The sequence below is a fragment of the Dipodomys merriami genome, unplaced genomic scaffold (genome assembly GCF_024711535.1).
Source record: "Dipodomys merriami isolate MVZ:Mamm:240054 unplaced genomic scaffold, mDipMer1.0.p SCAF_22, whole genome shotgun sequence".
NCBI lineage: Eukaryota > Metazoa > Chordata > Mammalia > Rodentia > Heteromyidae > Dipodomys > Dipodomys merriami.
Genome location: NW_027203604.1, coordinates 22,066,309 through 22,087,339, shown reverse-complemented (window position 1 = coordinate 22,087,339; position 21,031 = coordinate 22,066,309). Strand labels below are relative to the sequence as shown.

The 21,031-nt window shown below is 45.1% G+C and overlaps 1 protein-coding gene across 6 annotated transcripts in view; it reads right to left on the bottom strand.

Moving 5' to 3' along the window:
- Dapk1 (death associated protein kinase 1) overlaps positions 1-21,031 on the bottom strand; it is a 194,325-nt gene that overhangs the window by 86,746 nt on the left and 86,548 nt on the right. For all 6 annotated transcript variants that reach the window (XM_070033691.1, XM_070033694.1, XM_070033689.1 and 3 more), the window contains exon 3: positions 5,074-5,295. In XM_070033691.1, coding sequence (XP_069889792.1) covers positions 5,074-5,295 — 222 coding nt within the window. The remainder of the gene's footprint in view (positions 1-5,073; positions 5,296-21,031) is intronic.

The window sequence follows — 21,031 nt, the reverse complement described above, 5'->3', positions numbered from 1 at the left end:
TGAGAAGGGACAAGAAAGTGAACCCCAGATCGCTACCACCTGTGGCAGCACCAAGGAATATGGTAAACATACAAAATCTTGGGCTCTACACAGAAACATTAGAAACACGGCCAAAAAGTCTGTATTTTGGTGCACCGATGAGAAGTTTCTAATGCATGCCAATATTTGAGAACTATTTCAAATCATACTATACGCTTAAAAAATCATTTTATAAAGCCAAGTGTGTATCTTCCCCTTCTCAGTCAGTCCGTATCTGAATGCATTTATGCCATACTGTATTTCTATACTAGTGATCAATTGATAATATTGTGTACCTCCAACTGGCTACCATCTAGAAGTTTGTGTATGCCACAGGTAGCCCTTTAGATATATTCTATTTTGTCTTCTCATAATTACTAGGAAATGACTGCCAACATTGTAATCCTGGATTACAGAATTTCCTTGAACGAAGTGGGACGATCTGGCAACATTATGTCCAGCATTCTACCTATGAGCAACCATTGACTGATTGGTGGCTGTCCCTCTGGGCTGTGGAATGAGAAGGCTCCAACAGAGCCACAGTCTTTACCATTCCTTGGTGTTCACAAAGGCCTCAAGCTCATGTACATTGCTCACCTGTTCCCTAACAGCATTTGAGTTTGACCCATAATTAGACAGAGGGGAGCTAGAAGGAAGAATGCATCACTATCTACAACCAAACTGCTTCATTGAAAGGGAAGCAGCGCTAGAAGCTAGTACCTCTGGTTAACAATGCCACACACTTTAAAACAATCTGCAATGTTCCCCCCAAAGCTTGGAAGTGAGGTCCAGGTAAATAAAGTGAAGTCACTGAGAGTGGCCCCTTGAAAAGGTTTTGGAACACTGACCCCTTCCACTTCCTCTCCCTCTCTTGCATCCCTATCTGTTTATCTGCTTTCTCTGCCTCTTGTCTGTCTGTCTCTCCCAACAGCCATGAGATAAGCAGTTTTCCCCCACCCCATGTTCCCACCATGATGCCTCTGCCTAACAGTCCCTAAAACAAATGGAGCCAAGAGACCATGGGCTGAAACCTCTAAGACCCAGAATAAACCTTTCTCCCTGATAAGGAGATTACCTAGAGATTTTATCACAGGGTGGGAATCTGACTAACACAGGTAATTTTAAGTTCTGTAAATTTGGCTTCATTCTTCGCAAGGTAACAAAGCACAAATGTAATGACTCAAACCCAGAAGATCTAAGTTTCATAAGTGGCTTGCAAAGCGATGAAACATGGGTGGGTGAATAAAAGAAAGAGTTGTTGGCATGACTTCCTTGGAGCAATGGCACGTGGAGGACATGGAATCATATTTTTAAGATGCCATGGATTCATGCTTATGATCAGCTGCAATGGCTGATCTGTTGGCTCTCTGTTATTTTCCAGTGAAGGAAGAGGAGGTGAGGAAGAGTTTTGGCTTTAGAGTTACAGGCTTGTAAATATGTTCAAGGACAACCGGGTGCCAGATGGTCATGCCTGTACTCCTAAGCTACTCAGGAGGCTGAGATATAAGGATCACAGTTCAAAGTCAGACTGGGCATAAAAGTTCATGAGACTTTTAACTCCAATAAGCCACCAAAAAAAAAAAAAAAATCCAAAAGTGCAACTGGGGTTCAAGTGGTAGAGGGCCAACCTTGAGCTTAAACACTAAGAAACAATACCTCAGCCCTAAGTTCAATCACCAATACTGGCACACACACAAAAGTTCAAGGACAGATGCTGGCCCACAAGTTGACCACTGTGTCTATAATACAGTATCTACCCCAAGAGCAGCAGAAGTTCTTGGACATGTCTCTGGGCCAGCTCAGAAAAAAGGCCTGGTCACATTTTTTATCAGTGACTTTAGCAGAAGCTGGCTTTGAGAGAGTTCATCCCCACCAAACTCAAAACACAAATCTCCAGTGTCACATGTAACTTCCTGACAAATTTCCTTTCTATTTTCACTTTGACCAGTACTGGGCCCTCTTAAGAAAGGAAAGAGCACCCAGGAGGGATGGATCCATGACTATAATCCTAGCTACTCAGGACGATGAGATCTGAGGATTGTGGTTCAAAGCCAGCTTGGGCAGTAAAGTCCATGAGACTTTTATATCCAATAAAACGACCCCCAAAAAGCAGAAGTGGAGTTGTGGCTCAAGTGGTGGAATGCTAGCCCTGAGCAAAGGAAGCTCAGGGACAGTACACAGTGCCTAAGTTTAAGACCCAGGACTGGCACACATACACAGAAAAAAAAAAGAAAGAAAGAAAAGCAAAGACAACACATGGTATCCATCTGCAAGGACCAAAACTTTCCTTTAAAACTACTGAAACTTAGAATTACAAACATTTTCTCAAAGGCAAAGATGACTCAGACAGACATCACAGAATAATCTTGAACTCTGGACCGGGGCACTGTCCCTGAGCTCTTCAGCTCAAGGCAAGCACTCTACCACTTGAGCCACAACCACTTCCGTTTTTCTGGTGGATAACTGGAGATAAGAGTCCCATGGACTTTCCTGTCTGGGCTGGTTTTGAATCCCGAGCCTAAGATCTCAGCCTCATGAGTAGCTAGGCCTACAGGCATGAGCCATCAGCACCTAGCTAATAATCTATTATTAATGTGTGTGCATGTGCCTGTGCTGGGGCTTGAACACAAGGCCTGGACCCTGTCCCTTGGCCTTATCACTCAAGGTTGGCACTCTACCATTTGAGCCACACATACCAGAGCAGGATCTCAGTTAGGTGTGGCTCTCAAGCCCCATTTCTGTTGTAGCCTGTGGTTTCCCAGAAGGCACATGACACCTTAGGGAGCATGAAGACATGGAGTGTTCCTTTTCCTCTGCCATACCCTACAACAGGCTTTCTCTCCCCTACCCTCCCCCCCCCACCCCCCCGGTCAAAGCCTGCTTTTGCTTTACACTAGTGGGTTCTATGAAGGGGTGAGATGTAGCCACATCTAACTACATTTGGAGATTATTACTTCTTGTAATTGGATGGTGACAGTTTGAGCTGCCTCTGTTATCTGTGTGTAGAAACTAGAAGAACAGCTGGACATTCTACAGTACACAGGGCAGCTGTTAGAACAGCAGTCACCCAGCCCCAAATGTCCCTGGTGTAAAGTTGTACACTCCTGGACTCAAGGATTAAACACATTTGTCAGCCAGCACTGTGCTAGGTATTTAGAAATCCTTATTCCATCCAAACACAGTATTACAGGTAAGGCCCAAACTACAGTTAAGCAGTGTGAACTGGTGTGGCTGAGCACCCCTGTAATCCTAGCACTGAAGGTGGCAAAGGTGGGAAACCTGGGCTATATATACATAGTGAGACCCTGTCTCCGTGATAGGAAGAAAGGGAAAGGAGGGAAGAAGGGCGGGAGGGACAGAGGGAGGGAGGGAGGAGAAAATGGCAGTCAAAAATCCTAAGGAACGGGCCAAACCCCAGCAATGACATATGAAGCTAGGCCTGGGGACTGTAGAGGCCTAGTACTTGTAGTCTCAGCACCGACCCAATCTCCAGCATCTGGAGCTGGGCTGGCCACCTGGTAACTCTCCTTTTTACTGCCTTCTCCCCCAGTCTTAAACATCACTGAGAATTAGTAGAGTGTAGTGACTTATGCCTATAAATCCCAGCTCACCAGAAGGCTGAGGCAGAAAGATCAACTGAGTCCTAGACCAGCCTGGACAACACAGAAAGACCTACGCACACGTTCAATCATCTAAAAAAAAAATACCTAAGTTGAAAAACAAAGAAGGGCTGGCAGAAGGGCAAATCCAAATTCAAGTGTGTCCCAGGAAATGAAGGAGACCTGTCATCACTAAGAGCTGCCCAGACCTGGATTGGCAAAGCGCTCCCTTGTTCCATCTGTCCCTCTTCTCTACAGACACCTTTGTTAGGGCTCCTCTTCCAGAGCGTACAGATCTTTACATAGGCAGCCTAGGTTGATTCCCACCCATCTCCTCCTCTCCCTTCTTCATTTCCTTCCCATTATTTTCTCCCCTTCCCTTTCCTCCCCTTGACTCCTCTCCTCCCCGCTCCTCTCTACGTTCCCACCAGCACATGCTGGAGAACTGGGTGATAAGGAGTAGGGTACAGCAAGCACCCTCAGGCAGAAGGCCAGGGACATGGAAGGACAAGGGATGGCAATGAACTGCCACAGAACAACGTGCTTCACTCAGCTGCCCAACATGACATCCAATGGGCAGGGCTGGCCTGACATTAACACCACACTGAGAAAACAAGTCCTATAATCACATGGGAGACTGGTTCCATTTCACCCATCCCATATAATTACCATTGACAGTTCCACCAGTTAAAGACGTGTGTGTGTGTGTGTGTGTGTGTGTGTGTGTGTGTGTGTGTGTGTGTGTGTGTGTGTGTGTGTGTGTGTGTGTGTGTGTGTGTGTGTGTGTGTGTGTCATGCAAGCCAGAAAAGGGTGAAGGAAGAGATAAGAGAACCAAGGAACCAGGCACCAGTGGCTTATGCCTGTAATCCTAGCTACTTAGGAGGCTGAGTTTTGAGGATCACAGTTTGAAGTCAGCCAGGGCAGAAAAGTCTATGAGACTCTTATGTCCAATTAACCACCAAAAAGTTGTAAGTAAAGGTGTGACTCAAGTGGTGGAGCTTTGAGCAAAAATACTAAAGGATAGCACCCTGGCCCTGAGTTCAAGTCCTGGTCCTAGCACCCATGCGCACAAGCGCGCGCGCGCACACACACACACACACACACACACACACACACACACACACAGAGACACACAGAGAAATGTAGGAGAGAAAAAAAAGTGAAGAAGATAACAATCACAAGAGAGAAGGCCCTACATATTTCAAGCTTAATGAAAACTCAAAACACAGCGTGTAGAAAACAAAGTTGAACCGCAAAGATGCAATCATTTTGAGGGAACCTGTTGCAAATCATGGGAGCCACAGTCACACAGCCGCCCCTTAGAATTTCTCCAGATAACTCAGCTACATCTGGGCCCAATGAGCTGTTCTCAGGTACAGCCCCCCACCCAGGACGCAGTAGCAACCAGGCATCCCCCACTCCCAAGTATGGGGTGTCCTCCCCAGCCTCACTCACAGCTCCAGGATGAGAATGACGTCCGTCTTGCTCTCGTAGACCTCGTGCAGCGTGATGACATTGGGGTGCTGCACCTCCTTCAGAATGCTGACCTCGCGCTCGATGTCCTCACGGCTCACACCCCGCCGGCTGGACTTGGTCCTCCGCTTCTTGATGAACTTGGCAGCATACTGCAGCCCTGTGCTCTTCTCCCGGCATTTCTTCACCACGGCAAACTGCCCGCTGAAAGGTAATATGAAGTGCTGTCACTCAGAAATAGAGCTTGATCCGGGGGTGTCACGTTGGGGGGACAACTGAATTGGGACTAGGAGTGACCAAATGGCAGAAAATTAACAAACTGAGTAGGGGCGTTTCTTAAGCTTATTTCTTTATACGTATTGCTGTATGGGATACTATTTTTTCCCTAAATGGGTATTTAACTGAATGGAGAGTAATGTCTACATTTCTGCCCAATTTCAGATCATGGGACAGCAGGAAAAAACTCTGATCCGACCTCAGTTCTGATGAGCCATAGCCATAGAGCTGGGTAACTGGCATGAAATACATAAGGCCCTGTCTTCAGAGAGATATTTCTAGCACTAATGTGGCTCAATTGAGATGCCCAGAATAAAATGAGGTACACTACTTTGTTCAGAGATGAATGAACTAGATACTTACTGGCTGTCTCTCCAAACTACCCACTCAGCCCTTCTTCCCATCCCAACCGTATCTTAGGCAGCTGACTCCACCCCCATTTACAGACATGGATCATGTGACCAAGACTATGCCAATTAGTGCACACTACCTTGGCTTCAATGACAACCACATGACCTAGCAAAACCTTTCAGAGAACAGGGAGACAAAGACTTTCTGAGATTCTTTTCCTTCTGCTTGTGAACACTGAACCATATACATCACCAAAAGCTGCTGTCAGCCATCCAGAGATTGTGAAGGGAGACACTCAGGGTGTGAATAAGCACTGCAGAAGCTAGACCACTAAAAAGAAAGAAATCAAATGGTGGTAACCTAATGGTGTGGTTGGATGAAGCCTCACCTGAAGCCATCAGCTTTTGGACTTTTCAACAATATACTCTTTTGCTCCTGAAGCTAGTTTGATATGGGCTTACCATTTCTTGCTGGAAATAATAGCCAATAAATGTCAAGAACCTATAACCATACCCTCGCAGAACTTAACATGAAGTAATAGAGTATAGGCAAAAAACACATGAGTACTCCTGGAAGTCAGTAAAACATAAGAAAAAACCTCCCGGGGTCAAGCTTGGCATCTCATTTCTCCTCTACCACCTACCACTTACTCTGTACCATCATGGGATCTGTCCTTTTCCTGGAACCTGCTAGAAAGCCACTTTGTAAAGGATTATCATAGCAATTTTTTGTCGGTTGTAGGGCCTGAACTCTGGGCCTGGGCACTGTCCCTCAGCACTTCAGCTCAAGGAGAGCACTCTACCACTTGAGCCACAGCGCCACTTCTGGCCTTTTCTGCTTATATGGTGCTGAGGAATCAAACCCAGGGCCTCATGCATGCAAGGCAAGCACTCTACCACTGAGCCATCTTCCCAGCCCATAACATAGCAAAAGAAATCAAACAGAGACTAGTATTTTGATGTTTAAAAAAAATAGACACTGCCAGGTGCCCATAGCTCATGTCTGTAATCCTAGCTATTCAGGAGGCTGAGTTCTGCGGATCACAGTTCAAAGCCAGTCTGGGCAGGAAAGTCTGTGAGATTCTTCTCTCCAAAAAGCCATCAGGAAGTGGCACCGTGGCTCAAAGTAGTACAGCACTATCCTTGGGCAAAAAAAAAAAAAAAAGAAAGAAAGAAAGAAAGAAAAAGAAAAAGCTCAGAGACAGTGCTCAGGCCCTGTGAGTTCAAGCCCCAGGGACTGACCCCCCGCTTCTCAAAAAAAAAAAAAAAAGACATTATAAAAAATATGTCTGTGATTCACACCTGAAATCCTAGGTACTTGAGAAGCCAAACTCTGATGATCAAAGGTGAAAGCCAATCCAAAGAAAAAGTCCATGAGACTTTTATCTCTAATTAACTAGCAAAATGCTGGGAGTGGGGGGAGGGGGGGTAGTTCAAGTAGTAGAGTGATAGCCTTAAAAGAAAAAGCAAGCTAAGGGACAGTGCCTAGGTCCTGAGTTCAAGCCCCATTTAAGGGCACAGAAAAATAAAAGGACATTTTTAAAACATTACTCATTTACTTTAGGTAGCAGCAGCCAGTGATGAAAGCACACAGAGCGAAGGATTATTTCTGTAGTAAATTTTTTGCATGACAAGTTATGACTACTCTCTTCCTCCTGCAGCAGCTAGCAAAGAAGGGGAAGAGGAACTTACTCTAGAAGGCCAGCACTGCTGCCAGTGAACGCGCTACCTCAAAGAGCCAGAGCTGTGAGACTGATTTGTGGGGAAACTTTACTGCGCCATTTCCTAATTGCTCTGTTGGTCTGAAACCCACTTCTCTGGGATTGGGGAGGTGGCCGAGAAATAGGGAAATGACCTGAATACAGAGTACAGTTAGCTTCTATCTTGGGAAGTGCTCCCAGCCCATCCCCCAGTGGAGGTGGAATTGTCCCCACTGAATATATTCAAAGGGACAAAGATGGAGCAGCCAGGAACACTCAGAGGCCAAGCCTGATGCTGGCTCACACACGGTAAGGACAAGCTGTTTCAGGGGTTCAGACATTGGGCAGACATTGGAGGAACTGAATCATGGGCTTTAAAATATAAAACCTAAGAGAGGAAAAACAAAATGCCAAGTACTGGTGGCTGACACCTGAAATCTTAGATACTCAGGAGGCTGAGATCTGAAGACTGGGGTTTGAAGCCAGCTAGGGAGGAAAGTCTGTAAGACTCTTATCTCTAATTAACTACTAAAAAGCCAGAGGTGGAGTTGTGGCTCAAGTGGTAGAGTGCCAACCTTGAGGAGAAAAAAGCAAATCTAAAACCAGAGCCCAGGCCCTGAACTCAAGGCACCTCCCTGTTCCCTCCACTCCCCCCCCAAAAAAAATATCTTGCTGCAGGAAAGTCAGAAAGAACATAATACAAGTCTAGATTTAAACACCTTCTGAGTGGGTTTTCACCTTCAAATGTTCAACTAAGTGTTTCCCTTTAAAAAGGAGCGTAACAATGTCTGGGCAGCTTAGCCAGGGTAAAGACATGTGCGGAACAGCAGAACTAAGCTGCCTGTCCACAGCAAGCATCCAAAACTCATTTTCTGAACTGATAATGAACCCGTTTCACGCATTGGGGTCTCCACCATGGCGGTGCTGGGTGGTGGGTAAAGCCCCATCCATGGGTAATGTTCAAGCTTTCGTGAAGCCTGATGGCAGATGGTCAAGCAGTACTCTGGAACTCATTCTTTAGATCTATCTCACCACCACCCCTCCATCTTCCAGTCTCCTGCATCCCCATCCACAGAGCACCCCACACCTTTCCTGTGATACTTCTTGTTTTCTGCCTGGTTTGTTTTTGTTGGTTGTTTTTTTTTTTTTTTTTTTTTTTGCCCCCTCCCAATACTTCTGATTGTAGATTCTGTAAAGGTTCAAAGCTCATTTTGAGTCTCAGGTGCTAGATGCAGGGTTATTGCGGCCATGCACAGTGCTCATGTGTTACTTCTGATTCTGAGGCTATGACACTCAGAATCAGAGCTGTTCCGAGTTACCATTCAACGGCAATGTGTGGCAGTTACACGCACAGACCACCTACAAACTAACCACAGGCCTACTTACAACTTCACCTGCGAGCATAATGACAGCATCTACCTTGAAAGTCTGTTGAAGTGCAAAGTTATGTGTATGTTAGTCAGCTTTCAATCCCTTTGGCTTTGGGCCTGTGATGGGGCACATCATGAAGGGAGCTTGTGACAGGGCAAAAACCACTCACTTCCTGAGCAGGAAACCAAGAAGTTTAAGGACACACCCTCAATGAACTAAAGACCTCCCACTACCTTTTAAAGGTTCCACCAACTCCTAAGAGCACCACCCAGGGGACTAAGCCTTTAACACATGGGCCTTTGGACAACACTCAAACTCCAAACTATAACAAGAGGGTAAACTGATTAAATGAGCATTAATAATCTACATAAAGTGCCTGACCAGGGCTGGGAAGGTGGCTCAGTGGTAGAGCACTTGCCTGGCATGCATGAGGCCCTGGGTTTGATTCCTCAGCACCACATAAACAAAAAGAAAAAAAGCTGGAAGTGGTGCTGTGGCTCAAGTGGTAGAGCGCTAGCCTTGAGCTGAAGAGCTGAGGGACAGCACCCAGGCCCAGAGTTCAGGACCCACGACCGGACCCAAAAAAATAAAAAAATAAAGTGCCTGACTCAAATTAAGTCTTCAATAACTGTTGAGCATACTGTTACAACATAATTCAACTTTGTTCTGAAAATACCACTTCCCACACCAAGGAGTGAGAGGATGCAAGTAGGAAGAAGGGGAAGAGAAAGAGAAAGAGAGAGACAGAGACAGACAGAGAGGGAGGGAGAGAGAGAGCGGTGCATCACAAGGCTGTATTATACTAATTGTGTGTGAAGATGTTGCTAATTGTGGCTTCTGATTTCTCCCCTCACACCAACCCCTCCCAATCCCCCTCCCTCACTGTCCCCACCTAGAGTGTGCTGTGGCTCACAAGTGCAAACCACAGGTCCCCTGGCCATAGAACTTGGGCCCCAAGCCCAGCCACAGAACAGGCAGCTTGGGATACACTTGATTAAGCTCAATGCCCTAGGCATCTTCCCAGGCATCCAGCCAACAGCTATCTTGGGAACCCCAAGGAAAATATTCCTGGACTCCATCTGTGAGTCTTCATTGAAGATGGGCTGTTGGTTTACTGCTGCTCTGTTTCTTTCCTCCAGAGCAGGTCCTCCACCTGTGGGTTCCCTAGTGCTCACTCTCAGCCCTGGATTCAGACCACTTTGGGAGACAGTTCCTCCTCCACAAACCTCTACCATCCTAGAAACAATTGGGGAAAGAAAATAAAACTTTTGGTGGGGGGCACAGATGCTTGCTTCTAGCTTATCTGCTCCCAAATCCAATTTAGAGAATGAGCTCAAACCACAGAAAGAAGCCAGGCTGTCATCACAGCCTACTGTGGTCCCTTCTGCTCTGTTGCCCTTCTACCAATGCCCTGTGGCCAATGATGGATCAGCACCCACCTAACTCAGGGCTCTCTGGGTAATTAACAACACACAGCTAGAGCTCTTCAATGAATGGGAATGTAGCTTCTTTATGAACAAACAGAAACTCCCTGTGAGCTGGTGTTGGTGGCTCATACCTGTAATCCTAGCTACTCAGGAGGCTGAGATCTGAGGATCACAGTTCAAAACCAGCCCAGTCAGACAAGTTTGTGAGGGGGTGGGAATGTGGCTTAGTGGTAGAGTGCTTGCCTTGCACGGGAAGCCCTGGGTTTGATTCCTCAGTATCACATAAACAGAAAAGGCCAGAAGTGGTGATGTGGCTCAAGTGGTAGAGTGCTAGCCTTGAACAAAAAAGTGCCCAGACCTTGAGGTCATGTTCCAGAACCAGCATACAGGTAGGGAAGGAAGGAGGGAGGGAGGGAAGGAGAGGAACAGAGAGGGAGGAAGGTAGGGAGAAAAAAAGGAAGGGTGGCTGGGAATGTGGCTTAGTGGTAGAGTGCTTGCCGAGCATGCATGAAGCCCCTGGGTTTGATTCCTCAGTGTCACATAAACAGAAAAAGCCAGAAGTGGCACTGTGGGTCAAGAGGGAGAGTGCTAGCCTTGAGCTAAAGAAGCTTAAGGACAGTGCCCAGGCCCTGAGTTCAAGCCCCAGGACTGGCAAAAAAAAAAGCGGGGGGGGGGGGGGGAAGGAAGGAAGGAAGGAAGGAAGGAAGGAAGGAAGGAAGGAAGGAAGGAAGGAAGGAAGGAAGGAAGGAAGGAAGGAAGGAAGGAAGGCATGAATAAGCTCCCTGTGTATTCCCATTAACCTGCTGACAGCATCATTCACCCTCATCACTTGCAAATACCATGCTGGTGAAGTTACCTCCTTGCTCAAATTTCTCTCTAGCCTCCAAGTCAAGGCACTGTTTTGGTCATCCAGAGCTGCTGAAGAGTATGCTCCTAAGGGAAAACCACCAGGGGATCCTCTGCCTCAAGAGTGTACCTCCCACCTGGTAAACCAGTGGTACTAGTAGAGTGTACTTGTCTACTTGGCACCACCTACCCCTCCCACCATATTTTTGAATTCTTGTGGGTGAGTCCAGTTGATAGCCCCAAGCATAGTGCTAAAATGCTCTCTGCTGTTTCTGAGCCAATCAATGTTGTGGTGGGCATCACAGAGAAGACAATTGAGCTTGAGTGTGGTGCTGTAGGCCATGAATTCAATGTGGCTGAAGCAGAATAACACAGCTTAAATAGGTTATGCAACAGACTGGCAGAAATACTGTGAACTGCTCACTGGGAACTAATCCTGTATTTCTACTAGGAGCAATCATTCTAGCAATTTACAGAATGTAACTCCCACTGATTTTTTTGGTACATGTATATGCCAGTACTGGGGTTTGAGTTCATGGCCTGGGCACTGCCCCTTAGCTTTTTTTCTCAAGGCTGGCACTCTACCACGTGAGCCACACCTCTACTTCCAGCTCCAGCTTTTTAATGATTAATTTGAGATAAAGTTTCACAGCTGTTACCACTCATGCTGGCTTTGATTCATGATCCTCAGATCTCAGCTTCCTAAGCAGCTAGGATAAGAGATGTGAGCTGCTCAGCTATCCAGTCTTCAATGCAACCGAATTCTCTATCCACTGGTTACTGATAGCACTGTTTGTTGCATTGTATACAGGAAGCCAAACTCATTTTGACACAAGGAATTTTCAATTAAGTAACAAACACTATTAGTGGAAAGACACAAAGATAATGAGACATACTTTTGCTTCAAAAAGTGGTATATAAAAAGAAATTGAGCTAGATGCTGGTGGCTCACAGCTGTAATCCTAGCTACTCAGGAAGCTGAGATCTGAGGATCATGATTTCCTCCCAACCCGGGCAGGGAAGTCTATGAGGTTTTTATTTCCATTATCCACCAGAAAACTGGAAGTGGAGCTGTGCCTCAAAGTAGTAGGGTGCTAGCCTTGAGCAAAAAAGCTCAGGGACAGTGCCCAGGCCCAAAGTTCAAAACCTACAACCAACTGAAAAGAAAGGAAAGGAAAAGAAATTGACTCAAATACACTTAAAACAGCCAGGAGCCAGTGGCTTACATCTAAGTACTAAGTACTAACTACCTAACTAATCAGGAAGCTGAGATTGGAGAATCATTGTTTAAAGTTATCCCAGGCAGAGAGGTTCATGTGACTATCTCCAATTAAAATGCCAGGCAGCCATAAGCCAGCCAGCTTATGATCCAGCAAGCACAAGATCCTAAATTCAAGCCCTGATAACGCAAGAATGAAGAAATCCAGAGAGAAGAAAATCACAAGGGCCAGGGAGTGGCTCCTGGGTAGCATACATACCAAGCATGCAAGACCCTTAGTTCTAACCCCAGTACCACAAGGGAAATAAAGAGTAGAGAAGGCACAATGTGACCAGACATAACAATTAACTTCTGCCTCATGGGTTAGTCAATGTTAGGATCTAACACTGTCATTCCTAGCAATTACATGACAGCCAAGCTCCCATTTGGGCTGGTGGCTACAGATTTTTAAAAATGCTACTCAACCTATCATGTTTTTCACCTTCAATGTTAAAGATATATCTGCCCACCGCATGACAGTTAACAACTATTTGTGATAACTATTATTAACAAGAGTTGTCTAGCTTGATGCTAAAGGCAGATCTAGTTTAAATCTAATGCACAGTAAGTTCCATTTCTTCCCTCCTGTAATAATGTGTTCTAAAGAACACAAGATAATTTTTCACTTTGGGGATCCTACTTCACATCCCTGAACAACAGTTTTGCCAGTGTAGTTGATCTGTTTTTGTTGAAGATAACGCTAGGGGTTGAGTCCTGCCAGAGTACCAACATGCAAAGTCTTGGGGGGAGGGAGGGAATGCTTTCTCAAGGATGAGTTAGTATATGATAATAATTCACATTTACACCAGAGGTGGGGGGAAAAACCTTGAGGCTCTGTAGGCTAGCAGAAAGACAGAACTACAACACTGCACATGGGAAGGGCAACAGAAAGACACTGTGCTATAGGGAAGAGGGCAGACTGTGTCAGGAGACCCTGCTCAGCTGGTACAGTCTGGGACCTGGACTGAATATGAGATAAGTGATGCATATGATTAGATCTAAGTTATAAGCATTCATGAATGTGTGGGGGGGGTCATATCCAGAAGTATGCAAATTGACCAAAGCATGCTATACACAGGGGAGGATTCCAATGCTGTAACTCCTATACCAGCAAGCTGAAAGCATGTTCTGTTGAGCAGAGGGGAGAGAGAATTCAGAGGAGGAGAGAAAATTGGTGAAGAAGGGGGAAGGGTAGTTGAATATAAATGAGGGAGGGAGTGACATTGTCCAAAAAGAAATGTACTCATTACCCAATTTACGTAACTGCAACTCCTTTATACATCACTTTTATGATAACCATTAAAAGTTAAGTTAAAAAATATTCAATGTACATATGTAAAAAAAATGGAACCAGTTAATTTGAGGAGATAGGGTTGGGTGAGATGAAAGAGAATATGGAAGGGGTCTGTACTCACAAACTGACATACTGAATTTAAAACTCCCTTCTACAACTACTTTTAAGATACTTTTTTAAAAAGAAGTGCAGATGGATGTGCTGTGGGCTGGATGAGATGTGTGCCCCAAGGGTTCATATGGCAGCAGCTTGGTACTTGGTGTGGAAACATGAGAGGTGGTCGGATGTTGAAGACATGGAGTCCAGTGGGAAGTCATGGGGGTTTGCTGGGGGTGCTGCTCTTGGAAGGTGTGATGGTAGAGCCTTCTCTCAGGGTTCTTAAAGAGAGCTGTTATGAAAAGCAAGTGTAATCACTCACAGGCTGCTCAGACCTCCACAGGGTCTCACCGTATGCTGATTCCTTCTTGCATGGGTTTGGCCATAAGCATGCTCCATAAACCAGAGCTGATTGTTCTTTCAGCCTCCAAAAGGGTAAGCAAGTGTACCTCTTTGCATCCTCAGGTATTTCATTACAGTAACAGTAAAAAAAAAAAAAAAAAACTAATACAGTGTCAACATAGAGACAAGAATTTCCGAGAGAAAGAACGTAGTAAGCAGAATCAGGGAGACACCACAGAGCCTGGTTCATATTTCTAAAAAGACCAATGGCAGTGAGGTGTCAGGCCAGACACACAAATAGAGCCCCTTCTGAGTAAGAAAAGGTAAAGTGGGTAAATTATAAAAATCAATACATCCAGGGACAGGTGGCTTATACCTACTACATAAAAGACTGAGATCTGAGAATTATAGCTCAAAGGTAACCCACCCAGGAAAATTCATGAGACTACTGATCTCCAATTAACCACCAAAAAGCCAGAAGTAGAGCTGTGGCTCAAGTGGTAGTCAGTCTTGAGCCAAAAAAAGCCCAGGCCTTGAGTTCAAGCCCCAGTACTGGCACATACACAATAAAAAGTCAATTCAAATCTTTAAAATGTTTTGAACTGCCACAAGAGTTCTGTAAATGATGTGGAGAATGAGGGTCCCTCACTCACAGGCAAGCTGCTAGGGTTGCCACAGCACAAACAGGGAGCAGCATTTTCTCGAGTGGATTCACATCATCCTGTTGCTGGGGAAACCACAACAACACCAAGGTCAGGAGCAAGAGGCTGAAGAGAAGCGGACTGAGAGCACACAGCACAACAGAGGAGGAAGGCAGGAAAGAGATGGCTGCCTTTGAGTCTCCCAGACAGCATCCACCGGAGAAAAAGGTCTCACAGAAGACTGTGGAGAAGGCAGCAGGACCAACAGCCCAGGGCCAATGGCAGGGTGAGGTCAAAGAAATAAACCCACAGTGACAGGTGACTCAAGCAACTCAGTGTAACTAAGGAATCAGCAAATCAGAGTAGTTGAGGATGTGAAACCAAGGGGAAAAAAATGAAGCCAGGGAGAGCATTCTCTTCAGTTTCTCTCCACTTGTCTGCACCTTTAAGGTTCCAGATTCACACGGGGCACCTGGTATTTCATGCTTGTAGTCTTAGCTACTCAGGAGGCTGAGATTCAGAAGATCAAGGTTCAAAGCTAGCCTAGACAGAAAAGTCTGCAAGATGCAAGACTACGTCTCCAAAATAACCAGCAAAAGGCTGGACTGGAGGGATGGCTCATGTAGTAGATTGCAAGTCAAGCAAACACATAGTCCTAAATTCAAGACCCAGTGACACAAAAAATTTCCTGATTCATCTGGAAGCCCAATTCTCAAGTAGGACCTTTGAAAAAGATGGTTCAACAAGTTTAGGGGAAAATTACAGACTAATGGTGGGCATACAAGTATACAGGACTCAGCCACCTGGCCCATTCCACACATTCAGCATTTCCCACTATCAGGTGTTATTCTTAAACCACATATTCTTTCTTTGAAATTTACTTATTTGTGCCTATAATCCCAGCTCCTCAGGAGGCTGAGACCTGAAGACTGCAGTTCAAAGCCAGCCAGGACAGCAAAGCCTATGAGACTTTTATCTCCAATTTACCACCACAAAACCAGAAGTGGTGCTGTGGCTCAAAGTGGTAGAGCACTAGCTTTGAACAAAAAAATCTCAGGGACAGTGCCCAGGCCCTAAATTCAAGCCCCAGGATTTACCAACCCCCCCCAAAAAAATTACTAACATTCTTTTGGCTATTCTTTTGGCTGTGGAGCCTTCTGAAGTCCAGTGCTCTCTTGGGAAGATGAGCTTTGCCCTTCTTTTCCAGTTAACTGGACAGAACAAAGAGCTGGAGCTGGACTCCACATTTGCTATGTCTTTTCAAAGTTCAACAGAGCTGCAGCCAATGATTTCTAAGGCACAATGCCAAAGGCTGAGCTCCTCCACTGGCCTGGTAAATACACACCCAGCTGGAAGTTGAGGTGCCCTGGCATACTTAGGCAGGCATGGTGATCCTTGCACCTCCTTCTGGCTTCTGGGACACATCCCAACAAGGCAAATCCATGACAGTCTCCATCCTGAAGCAGCTCATTACCTATTACCACTTGACACTGCAGGGATCTTGGTTTTTGTTTTTGTTTTTCTTTCAGATAGTCAGTGGGTTAAGTATTTTTGGTGATGGCTGCGAATGGAGTATAGGTATGGAGTAGATAGGGGGCAGAGAATACTGAATCCTGGTCTGCTGAGTGGAATACAAATGCTCTTTTTGTATATAACATACTTCGGTTACAAACGGGTTACACCCATCTACACAATATTTTCCTATCAATCTCACCCCTTCCATCATTTTCCTTTACCCTTTCCCCCACTTCCTCAAACAATTTCCATGGTCTCTTCTCTCTCTTTCTGTGTGTGTGTGTGTGTGTGTGTGTGTGTGTGTGTGTGTGTGTGTGTGTGTACATGCACACTGGTACTAGGGCTTGAACTGAGGTCCTTGGCACTGTCCCTAAACTTTTTCACTCAAGGCTGGTGCTCTACCACTGGAGCCACAGCTCCACTTCTGGCTTTTTATGGCTAATTGGAGATAAGAGGCTCAGAGTATCCCAGACTTTTCCTGCTCTGGGAATTGACCTGGGATGGAGATCCTCTGACCTCAGCTTCCTGAGTAGTTAGGATTATAGGCATGAACTATTGGCAACCAGCTGTGCTGGTGTGGCCTTAAGATTAGGTTTGAGACTTTCTGTCATACATTGTCCTTGGAAGAATTAGCGCCACTTTATCCTAAAAAGTGCATTGGTGAAGAGTTTTTGGCTTCTGTGATTTGGAAGACACTCAGATACACCTGGCATTAAGGTAGCTTCTGATACAGCTACAAGGCTGATGCATACCAGAGATACTGTGTGTGGATCTGTCCCATTCTAGAGATAACTGGGACCAAGGGTAGTGACAATTTGACAGGGTGTCCCTTCTCTGGATCTGCAGAAGCTGTGGCCCCATTCTGAGGAAGGCAGCAGACTGCTGTCTGTCAGTCCAGATGGGAACAATCAGTTTCAGAGTGCTCTTGGCCAAGTCCTTCCCTGGGCTGTCTATAGATCTGTCATCTTGACTCTGAATCATGTGGGATTCACCTGACAGAGGAAGTCTGGGGTGAGGAGGAGACCAATAGGAGAATGAGGGGGTCACCTGAGGCCAAATGAGGCAAGGCTGGCAGGGGACTTCGCTGCTGGAGTTACCTGAAGTGAGAGTCACTCAGATAAAAGTGAAAGATGATAAGTTAAAGAGAAACCAGAGCTCTCGGGAAGCCTGAGCTTTCCCTCCATGGGACCAGAACTCTCTGGAAGCCTGCCAGAGGGCTGACCTCACCCTGGGATGCAATCCCAGCGCATGAGGCCCATCGTAAGAGCCAGAAGGCGGCTCTAAACTCTACAGCCTGACAACAGTGCACAGAGGCAACTTCCCTGGGGAAGTGGTAGCATGGAAGAACACCTGTCCTAAACAAGTCTTAGATCAAACACTAAAGAAAATTAAAACCTATTCTGAGCTGGGCACCGGTAGTTCTCGCCTGTCATCTTAGGAGACTGAGATCTGAGAATCGGGGTTCAAAAGCCAGTGGGCAGTAAAGTCCATGTGATTTTAATCTAATTAACCAGCAAAATTAGAGGTGTGGAATTAGAGATGTGGCTGAAATGGTAAAATACTAGCTTTGAGTGAAAAAGCTAAGGGATCGTGCCCAGGCCCAGGGTTCAAGCCACAGTACCAGAATAAAACCCAATCCCAAAACAACAATAACAACAATAATTTAAAAAAAAACATTCCCTGAGTATGAAGTTAACAGATGATACTGCCCCAAAACAGGGATTGAAAGCCCAGTGGGCCTTTGCCTGGAATGTCACTTCCTAAGACAAGTGTACAACCTGACTTCTGGTGACTTGGAGGAACCATCGTTAGGGGATTCAGAAGCATTGTTTGATGGAAACTTACTTTCTTGCTAGGCAAATGAGGCACAATGGCTTCAAGGGTTGAAGGCCAACCCTGCTGGGGTCCCTTTCACTCACCTGCAGTGTAGGTACTCAGGAGCTCCCCAGTCCATACCCTCCCAACACAGCTTTGAACTCCACAGAGCTTTGGGTTTGCAGACTTGTCTCTAGGATGAAGCAGCTAGGCTTATCTGAAATCACATGGGAACAGTGGGGCCACACAGGCTGTGCTGTTTAAAGAATCCACAACCGTTTCTAGCCGAATAAAGCCTAATGGAAATGGTGGGTAGAGCCTTAGAGGAATGGACACAAAGCACACTGAAATAAATACATGCAAGATGTTTGCGTTAGTCAGTTTTCTGTCACTGTGATGAAATACCTGAGATGAACAATTTGTAAAGAAGAAAGACATTTAGGTTTCAGAGATTTCAATCTACAGATGTTTGTGGTGTGGCAGAAGTCATGCCGGAGCAAAGCTACTCGAGTGATGGTATTAGGAAGAAGAAAACAGAGAAGGAACTGGAGTCTAAGTATGCCCTTCAAGAGCATTATCTGAGGACTTAACATCCTCTACTAGGCCCCACCTCTTAAAAGGTCAAGGTCAAAGGACACCACCTGTCAGTAGGAGTAACTGGGCACAAGCCTTCAACACATGGGTCTTTGGAGGACATTCTAAATCTACTCTATACACATGCCTTAAGGCAGGCAGGCACATTGGTCATGGTGATTGGACTCCAGTGTCATCAGGTGTCTTGATTTTGAAAGCCAATTTACACCATGAAGGGCTGCCCAAGAAGCTGTAGGACCTCAATAAACCATTTGGAACTTGGTTTTCACCTCACAGGCAAGAACTACACAATCATTAAAACCACTTTTCCAGCTGCTTCACGATTGGTTCCACATTTCTCAGAGATACATCGCTCCTTACTACATTTAGAACCACAAACAAGTTAATATGAATAATACACGACAAATTTGCCATGTCAAATTTGAATTTTAATCCCCTTCATGGTGAACTACCAATGTATCAGCTTCTAAAAATAGCTAACAAAAGCTTTTCAAAAACTGGAAGGAGAAAGGGGAAGCAAATGTAGTCATTATATTCAATGTATTATGTAAAAAATGGTTGGAAATTAATATCACTACTGGGTCCCCAGTGCCTAACATAGTATATTGGATAACATTTTAGAAACAATGCAAGTTGAAAAACCTACATTATGGGTTCCAACATTTATACAGTGACTATCTAGTTGTCTTTTAAACTTTTTAACAAATCGGAAGGTCGGGAAAACAATTGCTCCAACATTTTAAAACATCACACAAGATGTCAAATCAATAGCTTAGAATTCCCTGTTATATTACTTGTCTTGTATGTTTAGTAGGCTCCAGATTTTTGGTAGGCACAATTGACCCTGAGGGAGCTTCCCACCTGTCTTAGAAGTGTGTCAAAGGTATAATCAGTGTGTTTAGCCTGACACAGTCATTTGAAAAGCAAAAGTATCTCACAGCCCATACATGAGCCACTTCAGGGGAATTCTGGTCTCCTGAGGTTTACATAAGAAGTTGCCTTAAGTCATCACTCTGGTAACTGAGTATACTCTCTAACTGGAAAACAAAATATACAATTTTATAATAAGTTGATTTTTAATCATTAAGTAATTTGTAATTGGCCTGTAAAAAGGCCAGTACAATCTGTAAACTCTGTCTGGCAGAGTTCTAAAAGGAAGAAACTAGAAGACAGAATGGAAGCTTCTGTGAATATAACAAAATAATAAATTGTTCAGCATGCCTTTAGAACTGAGGGTTGGGGAAGAAAAATGTAACACAAACATAAAACGTCAGTTCAAAGAAAAAACAATGGATTAAGATGCCAGGTGTCAGTGGCTCACACTTGCAATTCTAGCTACTCTGAAGTCTGGAATCTGAGCATAGAGGTTTGAAACCAGCCCAGGAAGGGAAGGGAAGTCTGCAAAACTTTTATCTCCAATTAGTCACATAGTCATAGAAATGAGGTTATTGGCCAAGTGGTAGAGCATCAGCCTGGAATGGAAAAGCTAAGGGAGAGTTTTGAGGCCCTCAGTTCAAGCCCCAGTACTGGTACAAGAAAGTTCAGATGACTGGCTTGTTGATTTTATTTTAACAGCCTTCATTTTGAGAAGAGTTGAGTGAACAGTGTGAAGGTAGAACTGAGCTTAAGGTTACAGAACAGATCACAAAAGATCAATCCCTTCACCAGACATTTAAAAGAAACTCCTGTCTAGGTTTAAAGGAGTGAAATCTCTGGGTGGCTTAGACACTCATGCTGGAATTCTGGACAAGGATCTATGTTGTGCTAATGACCGAAGGAAACAAAATGGAGCTTCTTCAAGATCCTTTAGTTTGTTATTTGCCCCAGTCAACAACAAAGATCAACCTTTTCCCCAGTCCTGGGGTTTATCTAGGCCTAGGCTCTGTCCCTAAGCTTTTGTACTCAAGCTTTAAACTGGGATCCTTGTATCTCACCTCCTGAGTAGCTAGGATTACAGTCATGAGCCACCAGCACCCAGCTCAAAAATCAATTTTGACCAATTAAGAACACGTAGCAGGTGTTCTATTGCACAGTTAGAGCTTTCTTCTGCCCCCCCTCCCGCCCCCTACAAGCGGTAGTAATACAGGAAGAAATGGGAATTGGTAGAGATAAGAAATGTTTAGATTTCAATGAGGCCTGTATGATGGCTTATGCATTCATAACTAGTAAGTCTGTAAAGCACACCTCTGGGTGTGTCTGTCAAGGTGTTTTCAGAGAGGATTAACTAGGAGGGGAATGCCCCCACCCGCAACATGTCGGTTCCACATCTAGGCTGGCAGCCCAGATGAAATAAAAGGAGGAAAGGAAGGAAATCAGCCAGCTAGCTTGGGGACTCTTTCCTTGCTTTCTGGCCATATGATCCAAGCCACTCCACTCTGCCATGCCCACCCTGCCATGACAGGAAACCTCAGAAAC